The 16,195-nt window shown below is 34.0% G+C and overlaps 1 protein-coding gene across 1 annotated transcript in view; it reads right to left on the reverse strand.

Annotated features, from left to right (window-relative positions):
• The window catches only part of GRIK2 (glutamate ionotropic receptor kainate type subunit 2), a 730,896-nt gene that overhangs the window by 268,715 nt on the left and 445,986 nt on the right, over positions 1-16,195 (reverse strand). The window contains exons 7-8 of the mRNA XM_040239120.1: positions 3,644-3,787; positions 333-440 (exon numbers count right to left, since the gene is read on the reverse strand). Coding sequence (XP_040095054.1) covers positions 333-440; positions 3,644-3,787 — 252 coding nt within the window. The remainder of the gene's footprint in view (positions 1-332; positions 441-3,643; positions 3,788-16,195) is intronic.

The raw sequence follows: 16,195 nt of genomic DNA on the forward strand, positions 1-16,195 counted from the left end.
CAAATATCTTCTAATTATATCTTATAGCTAATTAGGATTATATTAATACATTAGTATACCTTACATTAAATTAAGATTACATACATTATATGCAGAGAATCAGAAAAACCTGATGAGAAAATAAAAACATAAAATATCTTAAAAGACATCTTTATCCTTGAGTTCTAATTGCCAATTATTATGTCCAATATAATGAATTGAGAACAAATTTCTTAGAGTTACTCAATAAATTTAAAAGTCAATGAAATGTGACTATAACAGGAAATATTTATTTCTTCATTAGGATATGTTTATTTAATAATTAAAGTAAATAAACTGAATGTTTCAAGTACCTTTTCCAGACCTTCTTCCTTGAGGCTGATCACATCCAAATCAAAATCTGTTCGCAAGCCATTGGTTTTGTTGAAAGTTATTCTGCCTGTGAGGCCTTCCCAATGTGCCTGTGGGGAAAACCAACAAACAAACAAAACCATAGATTATCAAATATGTAAAGGATGAGAAGATAAACCTTTTTTTGTACAAGGAAAAAGAAACACTATTTTTGTTACTTCTCATAAATTTACATTGCTGCCCATTTATAATATTTATCATTTTATTATCTTCTGAACTTTGAAGGATGTTTCTTCCAAACATGCTATCCAAGTCTCAGGAAAAATTTATTGTAAATTTTTCATTTTAAATATTGCATTTTCCAGGTATAAACTTCCTTTATGAGAAACTTGTGGCTTATATTTTAAATAGCAAATCTCTTTCAACAAAGTGAGAACTTGAAATAGTAAATATCTCACTGGGGATTACAACTAGAAATACTATTATAAAATACTACTCCTAACATCAAACTAATACAAAATAAATATTTTATTACAATTAAAGAAACTAAATCTAGAAAACATTTTGTTATATTACTTCAATCATACACTTTATACTTAGAATAATTAACATTGCTTTATTTTACCCTGTGTGATACTGGGAGAAATGTATCAAGATTACTTCACATCAATGTACACTTCCTATAGGAGCATCTCTTCAGGTAGAAAGAGGTGAGAATATCTAGATACACAATGGATTGATTATCTCTCAAGAGTGAGCAAATATCTAGGTTTTTTAATACAAAAATATTTTTCATTCTGCTGGCTATATAGCCCAAATTAGATGTTATATATGTCATTTGCAAATGGCTTGGAAAAATAGTTACATGTGAAATTTTTAAATAATGTAACATATACTCATAATTATGTTTGAATATATACTAAGACTCAAAAGAGGTAAAACCCAGTAAAGGGTAACATTTCAAAAAGTATTACAAATGGATATAATTATTACTACATTTCTTAGGCTCCATGTGTTCCTTGGATACTTATATGTAGAAATTCTAAAACAATTTTAGGCTAATAAATTATAAGTAAATTAAAAAAAAAAATATAATACATATCTCAGTGCATATTGCAAAGGGCATCCTTGAGGTTACCATGTGTCAACAGTTTTCCAGTAAGGAAAGAAAACATTTTTTAACTTAATTTTTTCCAAAGAAAATAATTGTGGGCAGTGAACAAAAATCTATAGTAGTATAAAAATAAGAAATGGGATCAAGAAGTACAGAAGAAGTGCAGAATAGTCAAAGAAATCTGGGTTAAAGACAGCACAGGGAAATGTACATCAATGAAACTGTGCAACTAATAAAATCAATCACAAATTAAATTCTGAACTTTCCAGCAACCAAAGCAAAGAAGAAAATATGATGAAAATACAAGACACAAGACCCATAATTTAAGACACATCAATTACCCAGGAGAAACAGCTTTTCCTGGTACTGAAACCTGACAGAAATCTCTCTTTTTGGTCTTCATAAGAGAGACCCTATGTGATTTAGTGGACAAGCTCCTCAATAACACCCTCCAATGAATACAACAGTGAATTCAGTTTCTTACAGGGCTGTTTGACACATGTCTCAATTGTCAAGTGCTTCATTCAGAAAAAGCTCTTCTTCAACTAGCCAAACCAGTGTGCTATGTGAGCAATCCTCTGAGACTTAGTTTTACACCAGAAGCAAATGCAGAATGTGGATTAATAAGAGAACAATATACAGTTACAGGACTATCATTCCACCTATCTCAGAGTTCAGTAATAATTAGACAAGGAACTCACGAATATTCTTTGCCAAGGTCCTGATGATTCTTAATTATGATTCTGTGTGCACTTTTATTTTCATGATAAATAATTTATTCTATGAAGAGCTGATGATTTCCTTTAAGCAATAAATGAAAAATCTTATATATGGTAATAACAGCTGTGACTTTTCATAGTAAAGATTAAATATTCATAGTTAACCTTTCATATAAAAACTCATAAATCAAATGTACTTTAATAAAAAATAAAAAACTGCTGTATCATATAAAAAATATCCTTAGCTGACAAAGGTATTTCCTTCATGAGAAGATGAATAGGAAGAATATGTGTGTGAAGTAAATGTGTGAGTTTGCATGTTTGTGTATGATATTTAAAAATTCTCCCTTTTTATCCTTACTATAAGCAGTGGTAGTGTATGGATGTGAGAGTTGGATGTGAAGAAAGCTAAGTGCTGAAGAATTGATGCTTTTGAACTGTGGTGTTGGAGAAGACTCTTGAGAGTTCTTTGGACTGCAAGGAGATCCAACCAGTCCATTCTAAAGGAGATTAACTCTAGGTGTTCTTTGGAAGGAATGATGCTAAAGCTGAAACTCCAGTACTTTGGCCACCTCATGCGAAGAGTTGACTCATTGGAAAAGACTCTGATGTTGGGAGGGATTGGGGGCAGGAGGAGAAGGGGACGACAGAGGATGAGATGGCTGGAGGGCATCACCGACTCGATGGACGTGAGTTTGAGTGAACTCCCGGAGTTGGTGATGGACAGGGAGGCCTGGCCCGGAGTTGGTGATGGACAGGGAGGCCTGGCGTGCTGCAATTCATAGGGTCGCAAAGAGTCGGACACGACTGAGCGACAGAACTGAACTGATGAGCATACTTGGTCTTAAACTGTAATAGACATAATTAGAAATGATACATTGCCATAAAAATGTTTATACTATGCAACATGAAATAAACTTTGCACTTTTATGACCATATATTTTGTTTTATGTTACTGCTAATACAATTAAAATAACTAGATGTTATACTTAACAACCATAGCTCTCAAAAGTAATTCTTGAAAATGTACAAATTGGGTGTAATTTAGTGTCGTGCAAAGGGCATTCAAGTTAAAAATTCATTGCATATTTTGTGACCTATGTTACAAATATTCTTTAAATATCTGTTTTTCCACATAAATGAAAAATAACACAATTGGATATGACTGAGCAACACAACAACAACATACATAAAGATTCCGAAAGGTGAGGGGCAAACATGTCATAAATCATATATCACTGATTCTCATCTGTTCACACAATCATAGATGTTTTGTAGAAATTCATTTATTTATCATGTAATTTTTCCCTTTCTTCCATATTATTTAGTAAAAATGCTAATTTTGCTTGTATGGGAAAAATAAGAAAGCTTAATTTAAAAGATACAAGTAAAAGATTACCTGTGAGGGAAACTGCAATCATCTCAATTCATTCAACTTGAGGACAAGTGAGACAGAGCAGAGGCACTTCTCCTGACTCACCTCTTTAATTAGGCTCATGAAGCGGGTCCCAAAGCGCCAGGGTTTGTGTCGATTGCACTGTAAGGAGCTGACTGTCATCTGGGGAAACTGCTGGACACCCACAGACACCACGTGCACAGCGTCATACATGAGCGCAGCATCAGTCTTAAAATGAGAGAAAAGGAAAAGTGTGTAAATACAACATGGGAAACCCACGATAGGAGGTTTGTAAGTAGAGATAAAGAACCAGTGAGAGAAATAAATACCCAGATTTTCTTCATGTAAGGGAGAAAACAATGTTTCCACACGCTGTGGTTCTCTTAAAGAAGCTACTGTGATCAAATCCCTTCATGGGCTTCATTAGCACATCTGACCTACCCTCCCTTTCCTGAAGTGATAACATAATTTCATATCATCCCACTGGCTCTGCTTAAGCAGGAAATGTGTGCAGACATGCATTATTTCATTTTTTGTCCCACCCTTTGTCTCTAGCTTACTCTGTTCCTCTATACACATGTGTGTGTGTGCGCACATACACAAGGAATGCAAATATGAGCATTTTAATGGTTCCTTAAATTACATATTGTGTATAAAAGTAAATGAGTAAATAATTTCCTTTCATAGAAAGAAACAAGAAATTTGAAGAGATTTACCTAAAAAGCTTAAAGATAAACCCTAATTTTTCTTTCGATTCAGCTTTTCAAAAGGTTTAGTCTCAGAAATGATGATACAGTTTTGAATCTCAATACATGTGTTAATCCCTTTTCAAGAAACTAAGCTTAATCCCCTGTACTGTTTTCTTTTCCCAAAATTTCCATATGAATAAAAGTTCATTTTGGCTTCTCAAGCAAAATGAATATGAATTCTACTGTGTTTGCACCTGCTCAAATGACTGGCCACTTTAGAGGTGAATGATAAAAAATAAACTGTTTATAAGTCATAACAAACCAGAGGCTCAGGAACTGTCAAATGCTGTGTTAAATGGACCCTCACATTGTGTTTGACGGATCTATGCCAGGCTCACTACCTACAGAAGAGAGCCACGCTGACAATGAGGGTAGCAATGAACTTTGGGCCATCTGCTTGGCATGCTTTGGAATAAAAGCATATATTTCCTCTTCTCATTCACACAATTAGTGAGCTGTGAAATGAATTCCAAAATGAATAGGAACCCTGTAGATTATAGCGTTTGCCACAATACAATACGAAATGAGTACACACAGTAGCTTTCATGCAAATGGATCCTCAGGAACTTAACCACATAAAATGGAAGGCGGCTAAAGAGCCCAATGCGATGACAGAACATAATAATACCATTTTGTAGTTCATAAATCTTTGGGGAATATAGCTCAGATTCATAACCTTCGTTTGGTAAATACCAGCTGACTACTTTCGCACATTGATGGCTGCAGAGTGAAAACTAGAGGAATTGTGTTGATACAGGCACATATCATGAGCCTGAGGATCAGGCTGATATTTATCTTTGGCCTGAGTTAACACTCAGAGGACATATCTCATACACCACACTGGTGGTTATAAAAAAAGTTAACAAGATATGAAAGATATGTTTGATTTTAAAAGAAAATGAATTTTAAAAGTCACTATCAACAAATGTATAGAGATATGAACACTTTAAGAGACTACTAGAGAGAAGATAAAGGGCAATTTTGCAAGTTGCACCACAAGGGAATTTTTTAAATATCCATGTTCTTTTTAGCTCAGTAATTTTTCTTTCTGGAATTTGCCCTGAGAAAATAAAAGATAAGAACAAAAGCTACACACAGTATTTGTTTTAATAAATAACAAACAGTTTAAATCAATAAATGTTCACAATAAGGAAACAGAAAATCACAATGATACTTTATATAACCATTAAAAATCATGTTTTAAAAAATAATCATTTAGATGAGAAACTGCGATATAAAGCTAAGTGTAAAAACAGATTATACAGAACTGTATTTCCAGCATTTGTGTACTTAACATATATGCTATTTAACTTATTTCTCACAATATAATTTAACAAAAATACTGATATTGTATCCATTTTACAAATAATGAAACCAAGGCTGAGAGATGTTATGTAACTAACAAAGTCATACAACTAAGAAGTGGAGAGGCCCAGATTCAAACAGCCTCATTGGTCATAGAAAGTATTCTTAAACATCACACGGGGCATATTATATGAATAACAATAAACAAAATTAAAGTGAAGAAAATACACTAAAATGATACTACTGATTACTCTTGGGAGATAGCAGTGAGTAAAATTTATATTTTTCTCCTTTTCCTTTATTTTTTACAGTTTTTTTTTTTTTTTTTTTTAAGATAGAGGTTTACTAAATACCATTGGAATTATTTCCAAGATGAAATTTTGTCATATAATAGCTAAAAGAACACAGTCTATGATGTTCCTGCTATCCTGCCAGGACTTACTGCCTTATATGATCTTAAGTAAGTGAAGCCGCTCAGTCGTGTCCGACTCTTTGCAACCCCGTGGACTGTAGCCTACCAGGTTTCTCTGTCCATGGGATTCTCCGGGCAAGAATACTGGAGTGGGTTGCCATTTCCTTCTCCAGGGGATCTTCCCGACCCAGGGATCAAACCCAGGTCTCCCACACTGGAGGCAGACGCTTTAACCTTTGAGCCACCAGGGAAGATATATGATCTTATGTGACCTATAAGAAAATTCTAGAATAGTAACCTTATCTATTAATGACAACACTAGGAAAGAATTTTACCTAATTAAAAATTTGAAAATGATTTTTGGTACATAATTTCAGCTTCTGGATCACAGTGTATACTAGATGACAATAAAACCATTTAAGATCTGTGATTTTAAATGTAATTACAAAAAGGAAACAATATTTATTAAGCTATAAGATAAAGATAAATATTAGAGAAAAATCATAGTTTAAAAGTTGCTGTTTAAATATTTTCTTGAATTTCCAGTTTAAAGTATGTTGATTTATTATAAAGTAATAAACAGAACTTCAGAAACTACTGTCTATATTTTCATCTGCTTGGGGTGCTTTTTTCATCCTACTTTTAAACTAGTTGCTTTATGTGATAATATGGAATTATTTTCCATTTAGACTTGATATCCTGTCAGACTTAACTTTACCATCTTCTTCACAAAACTGTACATATGTAAATTCTTTCAACTTTGAAAAATTTTGAGAAAGCTCCAGCTTATCAAAAATGTTTTCCTTATTTTCACAAGAATGCATATACTTGACAATTCGCCTTAATTTAGTAACATTAGTAATGTTCACTCAGTATTTACTTTGTGTGAGGCACTTGCCCTAAATCATTGCCTTTAATTCTTATGACCATCATGCAGTTGGAAATTCACTGATGAATTTAATTCCTGTATAAAATAGGAAGTTAACACAGAGGACAGTTAAACAACTGGTTTGAAAATCATAGCAGGTAGAGATGGAGCTGGATTTGAATCTAAAAATACTACCCAGAGGTTACATCCTTCTCTCTAGTTTTTGTTCAGTGTTCAACTTTGAATAAAGGAAAACAATTTAAAGTTTCAAAATATAAGAAACATCAATAAGTACTTGAATACATTAATATATATATAATTTTTGATAAACAGTAAATATTTACATAATGAAAATTCACTATAAAGTAAGGAAAATAGGTTGTGGAGAACTGGTAAATATAAATTCACAAAAAATTAATACAATGATGTATGAGATTGAGTCAATAATAGGTTAGTTAGAAGGTTAGTATTAACCAGGAACGAGGTTGTGAAAGAAGTAGATTTATTCTATACAGTTGCTGCTCAGTAGATTTTCACAAGGCAAAGGTCCCAGACTATCTTTTAAGATTATGCTGAAGAGGCATCTCTACTTTCAACTCTAAACTGTAGAGTTTTATTGAGCTGTTCTGGCTAAGTCTTCCACTCTCTCATATTGACTCTATAATCCTTTGCCTTGACTCTTCTCTAGAGGGAAAATATGAAGAAAGATAGGAGGAGTAGAAGAGAAGAGGAAAAAAATGGAGGAGAGACATGGGTTCATTACTTTGTCAATATTTTAATAATGTTACTAACAAGCTACATTGCACACTTATTCTATGCCACACAACTGTGTCAATTTCTTCACACGTATTTCATGTAGATCCTATATTTTAGTTGATACTGCTTTTATCAGAGAAGAGAAAACTGAAGTTTAGCAAGTTTGAAGTAATCCTCTCAAGATCTCATCACCTTGAGAAACAAGACTCAGACAAAACTTAGCTCTTGAAAGACCCTCAAAACTATCATAACAAGATTGGCAGAAATTAAGACTCAGACAAAAGATTTTAAAAACAAGATTCAGACACAGTCCAGTTCTTGAAACCACTGTCCTAACTACCATAACCAATTACCTCCCTTAAACCAAATTCCCACTGAAGCTATGAGAGGCAATAGAAGGGAAAGGGAGAGCAGTGGATCTCATCTTTCTGGAGATCCTGCTGAACACCAGAAATTTATGTCCCATAAAGCATGTCTCCAAGCTGAGATTCAAACAAAAGTTTGTTTGTCTTCCAGGTCATTTTTTTTTTTCCTTACACATCACAGCTACCTCGAAAAAAATCTTCAGCTACATAAACATAAATGTGAATTAACCAAATCAATTAAAATAGAGTATGTGTACAATCTAGTTATTAAAATCCATAGGAGGGGGTTAGAAAAAGTTGTAGTTATTTAGATCTTAAACTGCTAAGACAAAAGCCAGGCAGAGAAAAAAATAAATAAATCAGCAAGGAAGACAAAACAGTTTATCCTATTTTCTCTCTTTCAAGTATAATTACTTATATATAAATAGATCATACTTATTGTGTGGAAAGTTAGAATATCTTTCACCCTGGGAATATAGCCCAGAAGGAAGTGCAGTCTAGGTAAGTGCAGTCAGATCCAAGTGCAGCCCTTCCTATTTCACTGCTAGGTCAAGCATCTATCAACAGCTATATGAGCCCTCTTGAGATCCTATCTCAGATTAGACTGGAGTTGGAACTTTTTCTTTCCAAAATAAATTAGTTAACCTACAAAGCATGTCCATCAGCCAGAAACTTGTTTTGCAAACCTTTAAAACTGTGCAATATAGTCCTACACATTTCAGTAAAACAACAGTGATCTTTTTAAATGGATGGCTTGAAAAGATCACAAGTGCCTTCTCATATATTATAAATATGCATTAACCATCTCCCTAACTTATTGCTGGGTTTATCTTATACCCAGTCTAATTACTTTTAGGCATGGAGTGTGTAATGGAGATGCAGGTGGAAGAGTGATGAATGCTAATTTCTATGGTTGAGCTATTGCCACAGAAATTGGTTTAGTCACCCCGTACTTTTTTCATCTATTTCAAGTAGCCTCATGTCTGATGAGACTGTAAAGCATCGAAGGAACAGTGAGATGTACGTATGCTTACATTTCTTTTATGCTTGGAAAAAGTCCAGTGCATATTTTTAAATAATTGAAAACTCAGACAGATTAGATGCTTTCAAAATGATAAGAATTACCATTGCTAAATACTTTTGATTTAGGATATATGATTGAAACATTTCAAATAATAAAAACAGGAATATTAATGGATTCTGTGAAAAGCTAAAATATTTCTATGTACTTAAATTTCATTTACAGAAGAATCTGGTACAAAGTGCTAATTACCAAGCATGTCTATGGGAAGTGCCTGTGTTATTTCAGTTTTTGATCACTATAATCATCATCATTAAACATTTTCTTTGTAAAGTTGTGGGATAGATGTTCTAGAGTTATAAAAAATTAAAACAAAGCTTGTATTTGCATGAAGGATGAAGCAATTAGTTAGAAATGAGCAGTTTTGAACTACAAAGGATCACAGAAGCAAACATCACTGTATTAAATCTCTTCAACACACTAAATACACTAAAGACTTCTTTTCACGAAAGCTACCAAAGGTATTTACCTTTCTTCCCAATTGGGAGGCAGCCTTTTGGAATGCTCTGTCCCCTATGATACAACGCTTTGGGGCATTCCATTGAGTTTTGCCTAGGAGAAGTTGTAAAACAGCATTTTCCAATTTATGTTCTGTATTATGCCAGCAGATTTACATTTATGACAATGTCTTTCTGCTTAAGCACTTTTTACATAGTTGGGCTCTTGATCTGGGCTCCAAACACACCAATATTGCGTTTAATAATTTACATTTAAATGTAACTAAAGAGTGATGTGATACACGATATATATAAAGTATATATATATATGTATGTTACATATATAATATGTGACTAATATTAAGAGTATCGCCATATCTTGATTGTAGTGATGCTTATATGAGTGTATACTTAGGCCAAAACCTATCAAGTTATACAGCTTAAATATGGCAACTACAATACATCAATTTTACTCTAATACAGCTGTTAAGAAACTGATCATGCATTTTTTCTGGGAAGATTGTTTGTAGATTTCATTTTATTCTATAGATATCTAGAATTCTCACAAATGAAGGATCACTGATCTTTATCTTCTTTCCTTCTTGACTATTCTACTTTTAATAAAATTCTTTACACTTTTTCACATTTTATTTTCCTTTCTAGACAAACACCTTTTGTATAATAATCATATCTCTCTTCATAAAACCATGCACAGTATTCCATATATTGCTTCATCCACAATTTTTTACTACGGGCATGTATAAAAGCATTTTTCAATAAGTTGATGATTCAACCCAAAAGTTCATTTATACCATAAAAGAATAGGCTTTAGGAAGCTCTGAATAACAATCACACTTTGCCATCTAGCTAGAATGTATTCCCTCCCAGAGGTACAGTGAACCAAATCTGCCAGCAGCTCAAATCTGGGAGGAATGTGAGTGCAGCCTCTGTCCCGTTTCTAAATGAATTTATAGTAACAGCTTCGTGAACACATTTATCTTTCCATTAAATAAGTGCAGGCAAGTCCCCTTTGAGATCTGAATGCTAGCTGGCAAGTGGCAGATCTATTCTGGAACTCCTGCATCTCAGATTTTGCTCATTGCTGAATTCCCATCTGAAGTATGGTGCACAGCACAGAGAGCAGCCTGGTTGGTCTAATATATGGAGTTAAAGTTTATGAATCCTGGCTGTTTCGTTGACTTGATCTTTTATCCAAAACAAATAATAAAAAAATACTTAAATCCCCATTTGCCTTGTTTCCTCATTTTATAATTGGAAATGAAAACTGATGATCTGCCGTATCTGTTCCTTGTTGGATAAAAAGTCACTTTTATAAACCAGATAGTTCCAAGAGAAGAACAGTTACAAATATTGATTCTTCTATTAGAAGATGTGACTATTAAGGGTGGTGGAGAAAGGACTACATTCTGACCTCTGGAGCTCCCTCGCACAATCAGCACAAGCCTAAATGGGACAGAGAATCAGCCACCACTCTGAGCAAGGGTGAGGGTCACACATGGAAGGCAGGCTGGTGTTCACTCATTCAGCTGGCACACTGCAGCCAGCGCTCTGCCCGGCACAGAGCAGGTGCACAGTGGCTGGTAACGAAACCGAGGGATGGAAGAAGAAATGCCCTCAGACCCAGTCGGGAGCCAATTGTCAGAGACAATTCTCCCAGTTACATTGCAGCTGCCATTATGCTTACTGTGTTGCCGGCTCTTTGTACTGCTCTGAAACGGAGTTCTTTACCAGCAGCTGCCTGGACTACACAGACGGCATGAGATAATACATTAAAGCAGTTTGCACAATCCCTGGCTCGCGGTGCATAGGCAGGTGTTAGATGATGATGATGATGACGATCGCCAGAAGAGCGGTAATCTCATCAAGATGGATCCTATCCAGAATAGGGAGCCGGTTTAGAAAGTAGAATGTTTCAACCCTTCTGCACCCACTGTTAGCCTAAATGAGGGAACAGGCCTCATGCTGTTCAAGAGAGCAGATCAAGTTCTTCAAGGAGAAGGAGCAGGAAGGAAATTAACACACAACAACAACGTGATCCCTATAAAATGTGGTGTGTACATAATGCCACAATTCAGTGCTAAAAAAAAAAAAAAAAAAAAAGGCAAAGTTCCTGAACACACACAATATCTGACAAGTCTAGAATTTAAATATAAGTGGTAAAATATTACAGCATCTTGAATTTTGTTGCTAATTAAAGGACTGCTGTTGGACAGATAATTACCCACCAGCAATGTAAAACTGGACAAATCTGCCTTGCAGTTTTTTCTAGTCTTCAGTTTCTTCATCTGTAAAAGGAGGGGCAGGAACCAAGTGAATTTTCAGGTGCCCTGCAGTTTACATTTGCACTCCTAGAAAAACTCATCTTTCATTTTGATTTTATATTGGCCTTTATAATACAATCATAATCCTAATTTATTCATCTCCTCCCTATAATTCTTTATGCTTTGTGTACTTTTTCAATAAACTTTAATACCAACATTTCATACACATATATAAATAAGGGAAATCAAAGTTAACTTTTCTTCAATCATTTGTCTGTGTTCATACTCTACCCATTTCCTCCCTGATCCAACAAAATCTGCCAATTCTTGTATTATAGTTTCTTTGTTGTTTCAACTTTACTGTTAAAACTTCTCATGCACATTAAACCCACTTTGGTTTCCTGATACTCTGCAGAGAAAAACTAAAGCCCCTTCTGTTATTCAAAGTCATTTACTAAACTATCCCAGGATTTTATCATGTTTTGCTCCTCTTCACAGTTAGGATATGGATAGATATGCCTGTTCTTCATCTTTTTTAACTAACCAGAATGATGCCTGTATTGAAGATTAGTTGGAAAAAAAAGGAGATTCCAGAAACTGCATGGTAAAAGACCTTTAAAAGGAATATGGATTTTTGTAGTTACCTGTATGGCATTTGGTACCCATGAGGGCTAAAAAGTAATAAGAGCTTAAAGGAAATATAAAGAAAAGAGAAGGGAAAAGAATAGAATGAGTTCAAATTGATAAGTTAGGAAGAAAATTCAAGTTCAGCAAAGCTTTGAAGATTAAGAAAAGGAAACAGTATTGGATGATTGTGCTGCTGGGATTCAGAAAAAAAAAAAGGAAAAAAAAGGCCTGGTCTAGGATTAATACAATGAGTAATTAATGGATCTGTTAAATTTGTGAATTTAGGTAAGTGTTTATGTTTTCTCAAACCAACACTCTCTGTCTTCGGCTTTAAAAGCTACCCCAAACTGTGGCAGCAATTTCACCTATTTTGAATAGGCAATCTAAGTGTTAATTTTGAGAGTAAGAGTTTTCATTGGCTCTTAATGTTTCCATTAAAAAATTTTCTATTATACAATTTCAATCTTGCAAGAACTCTTGCTGGACGCAGTTTCTTTAATAACAGTCAACAAGATAATTTTACAAAACAACATTATTTCTCTGTAAGCCTTTATATCTTTATAAGGTAAGAAATTCAGTCCATGGAATTTTAATGTTAGAATTCCGAAAGCTTTAGATGACTATTTTGCATTCTTTCCAAGAATTATATATATTCATCTCAAATATTTTCTATATAATTTTCTTTCTTTCCTACACATATCTTTAAAATGCACCATTTCCCAAGCAGAAAATATTTGTTTTCACTGCCACACTCTCTAAAGTACTTTAAACATTTATATACAAATTCCAAGATGTTTAGATGTTTCTCAAATACCATGTAGAGAAACTCTTCATTTTTTAAATATAAATGATTAAGGAACAGCTGTGAAGCAGGTTAGAAAATGCCAACAGGTTTTCAATTAAAAGTTTCATTTAACTAATGTAATTATTCTTACCTAATTAAATTTTTCCACTAAGATCAGTCCATTGAGATATCTCATTCTCTTTTAAAATGGTCCACAAAGCTCTTACTAGCGCCCATGAACCACACTGTATTGATGGGATTCTTAATGAACTCTCTAGCAACAATGCACTAGCCTTAATAATTTAGGTCCTGTTAAATTGTGTCTGCTGCGTTTCTACATTTGGAACTGCTATTGATCTAGAGAAGAGTCAATATCAAGGGGAAGTATTCTCTGTACTTCCAGCATATGTCCAGTATATCCAATTATTCTGATATTTGGAGCTCAAATTAGCTTCTTACATTAAAAAATTTATATTCCTCAATATTGCTTATATTTACTTTTCTCAATGTAATGAATTAAAATTGATTTTATACTGTTAACAGACTGATTCTTTCTAATTTGAGATCCAAGACTATGCAAACCAAAAATATACCAGAAATTTGAGTTCATGTAAATACTAGTTCCAAATGCCAACAAAAATTGAGAACCTGATACTTTATATATTATTTACCCAAACCAAAAATTAAATGATAGTTAAGATCTATTTTAAGCATGATTTGAAGAATAAAGTTGAAGTTTACATCAATGTGTGTATGCTGGTCACTCAGTCGTGTCTGACTCTTTGCAACCCCACGGACTGTAGCCCCCCAGGCTCCTCTGTGTATGGAATTCTCCAGGCAAGAATACTGGAGTGGGTACTAATTTGCTTCTCCAGGGGATCTTCCTGACTCAGAGACTGAATTTGGATCTCCTGCATTGCAGGCAAATTCTTTACTATCTGAGCCACCAGGGAAACCCTTGATACAGATATTTCTGAATAAATAAAATGATATCCAAATAAATCATACCAATATGTATCCAAAACAAATTTTTGTGCTCTTCTTGTGAGTCTAGCTTTTTATATTGTGCTCTGTATATAAAATTGTAATAGTAACTTCTCATAGGGGCTTCCCTGGTGGCTCAGTGGTAAAGTCTTCTCATAGAAATGTGAAAAAAAGTAAAGTTTCACAGAAATTTAACGGGACTTACAGCTTTAGCTTTGTAATGTATTAGTCCCTATTGGAAATCATGCAATCTTTTCTAGCTTCATTTTTTTATCTTTAAAATAAGTAGAATAATGATGTATCTCACATTGTAAGGATCAAATTAGATAAATTTAGAAAAGTGAGAACTATAAAGATTTTAAATGTGTCATAATTACAGAATGGGGTAAGTAAGAATCTCAAGAATGTTAACACTAGTAATATCAACTTAGATTAGGACTCAGTCTTTGAGGGAAAAAAATAACAATTGATTTGCATGTTCACATTTCAGTGTACCTTAGATCTTAACGTGAAGTTTTCCTATCTCTTCACTACTTTAAATAACCTGGTTGATTCCTACTTTAAAAATGCATTAGTTTAACTAATTATTGTTTTTATTACCAAAAGGAAATGTCTTTGCTTGCCCACTCTTGGGTCTCATGAATATCCCTTTTCCCATATGAGCATATGCTTTCTCAATTATCTTTTTTTATTTAATTTGTCTTTATGTGATTTTTAGTTTGATTCACTCATTCAACATTTATAAATATTATTGTGTAATTAACATTGAACACAATTATGAGTTTGGGTAATAAGACTGAGAGGTCAATTATTTAGACAAACAAATCAACATTCTTAATATACTGCCCCATGATGGGTAAAGGAGAGGTATCTGATTTTGTCTGGAGCAATGCCTGTCTATTGATATGTTAGAAAGTAGGTATTATATGAAAGATTTTCCTATTAGCACTTACAGCTTCAACAAACAAAAGGAGTGGGGGAAAGCTTAGAAAGCAGAAGTTGGAAAGGATAGTAGGATCAAGGGAAAAAGTCAAACCAGAATTCTCACTAGTTTGTTTTTTTTTTTTAAAGATTATTTGTTGTTGTTTAGTCACTATGTTGTGTCTGATTCTTGTGACCCTATGGACTGTAGCCTGCTAGGTACTCACTCTGTCCATGGGATTTCCTAGGAAAGAATACTGGAGTCCGTTTCTTTCTTCAGGAGATCTTCCCAACCCAGGGATCAAACCCACATCTTCTGCACTGCAGGCAGATTCTTTACCCCTGAGCCAATGACAAGTCCTTTTTAAGACTGTACTTTGTTCATATCCTGAGATTGCTAACATCTCCTTTCAAGACAATTAAAATATGCTTGTTCTTTAATGAAATAGATATTAAAGTGTTCTCCTAAAGTTGAGTCTTTATATATCAGTTCATCTCATAACTGATCCAAACAAGAGATTAAAAGAATAGAGCATGGAACTCAGAAGACCAAGAATATGATTTTATTAAAATAATGTAACTATGTTGATGCGATTCTATTGTTATGAATTCTCAGCATCTCTTCCTATTACAGCAGAATATTTTTCCCCTCCCAGTTTATCCCTGACCCAGTCTCCTAGCTCTATGCACTATAGGCCTATTGATAACTACCACTGGTTCAGGCATGGCCAAGTTAAATCCAGGCCTTTTGAAGGAGCCACCGGGAAAGAAACACAGTTCTTCTCCTGAAGCTCTGTACCTGTGTATGTGAACTTTCGTGGTGCCTCTGCACCCTCTGTCTGAGAACGGAACCAATACAAATGAAAAAGGGGGAGAGTGATGGAGATTAGCTTGTTTATGACTTTATTACCTGGAACCAACTGGATTCAACTCTATCTGAGGACAGATTATCTTCTACTTATGAGCTAGAGATTCAACATGCTTTTCTTTTGCTATTAACTAATTTTCAGGGAATTTTAGGCAATTAGAATTGAAAGAATCTTGAATAATCAAGGTCTAGGCTTT

This window comes from Oryx dammah, unplaced genomic scaffold (assembly GCF_014754425.2).
Source record: "Oryx dammah isolate SB20612 unplaced genomic scaffold, SCBI_Odam_1.1 HiC_scaffold_4, whole genome shotgun sequence".
In the NCBI taxonomy this organism is placed as follows: Eukaryota; Metazoa; Chordata; class Mammalia; order Artiodactyla; family Bovidae; genus Oryx; species Oryx dammah.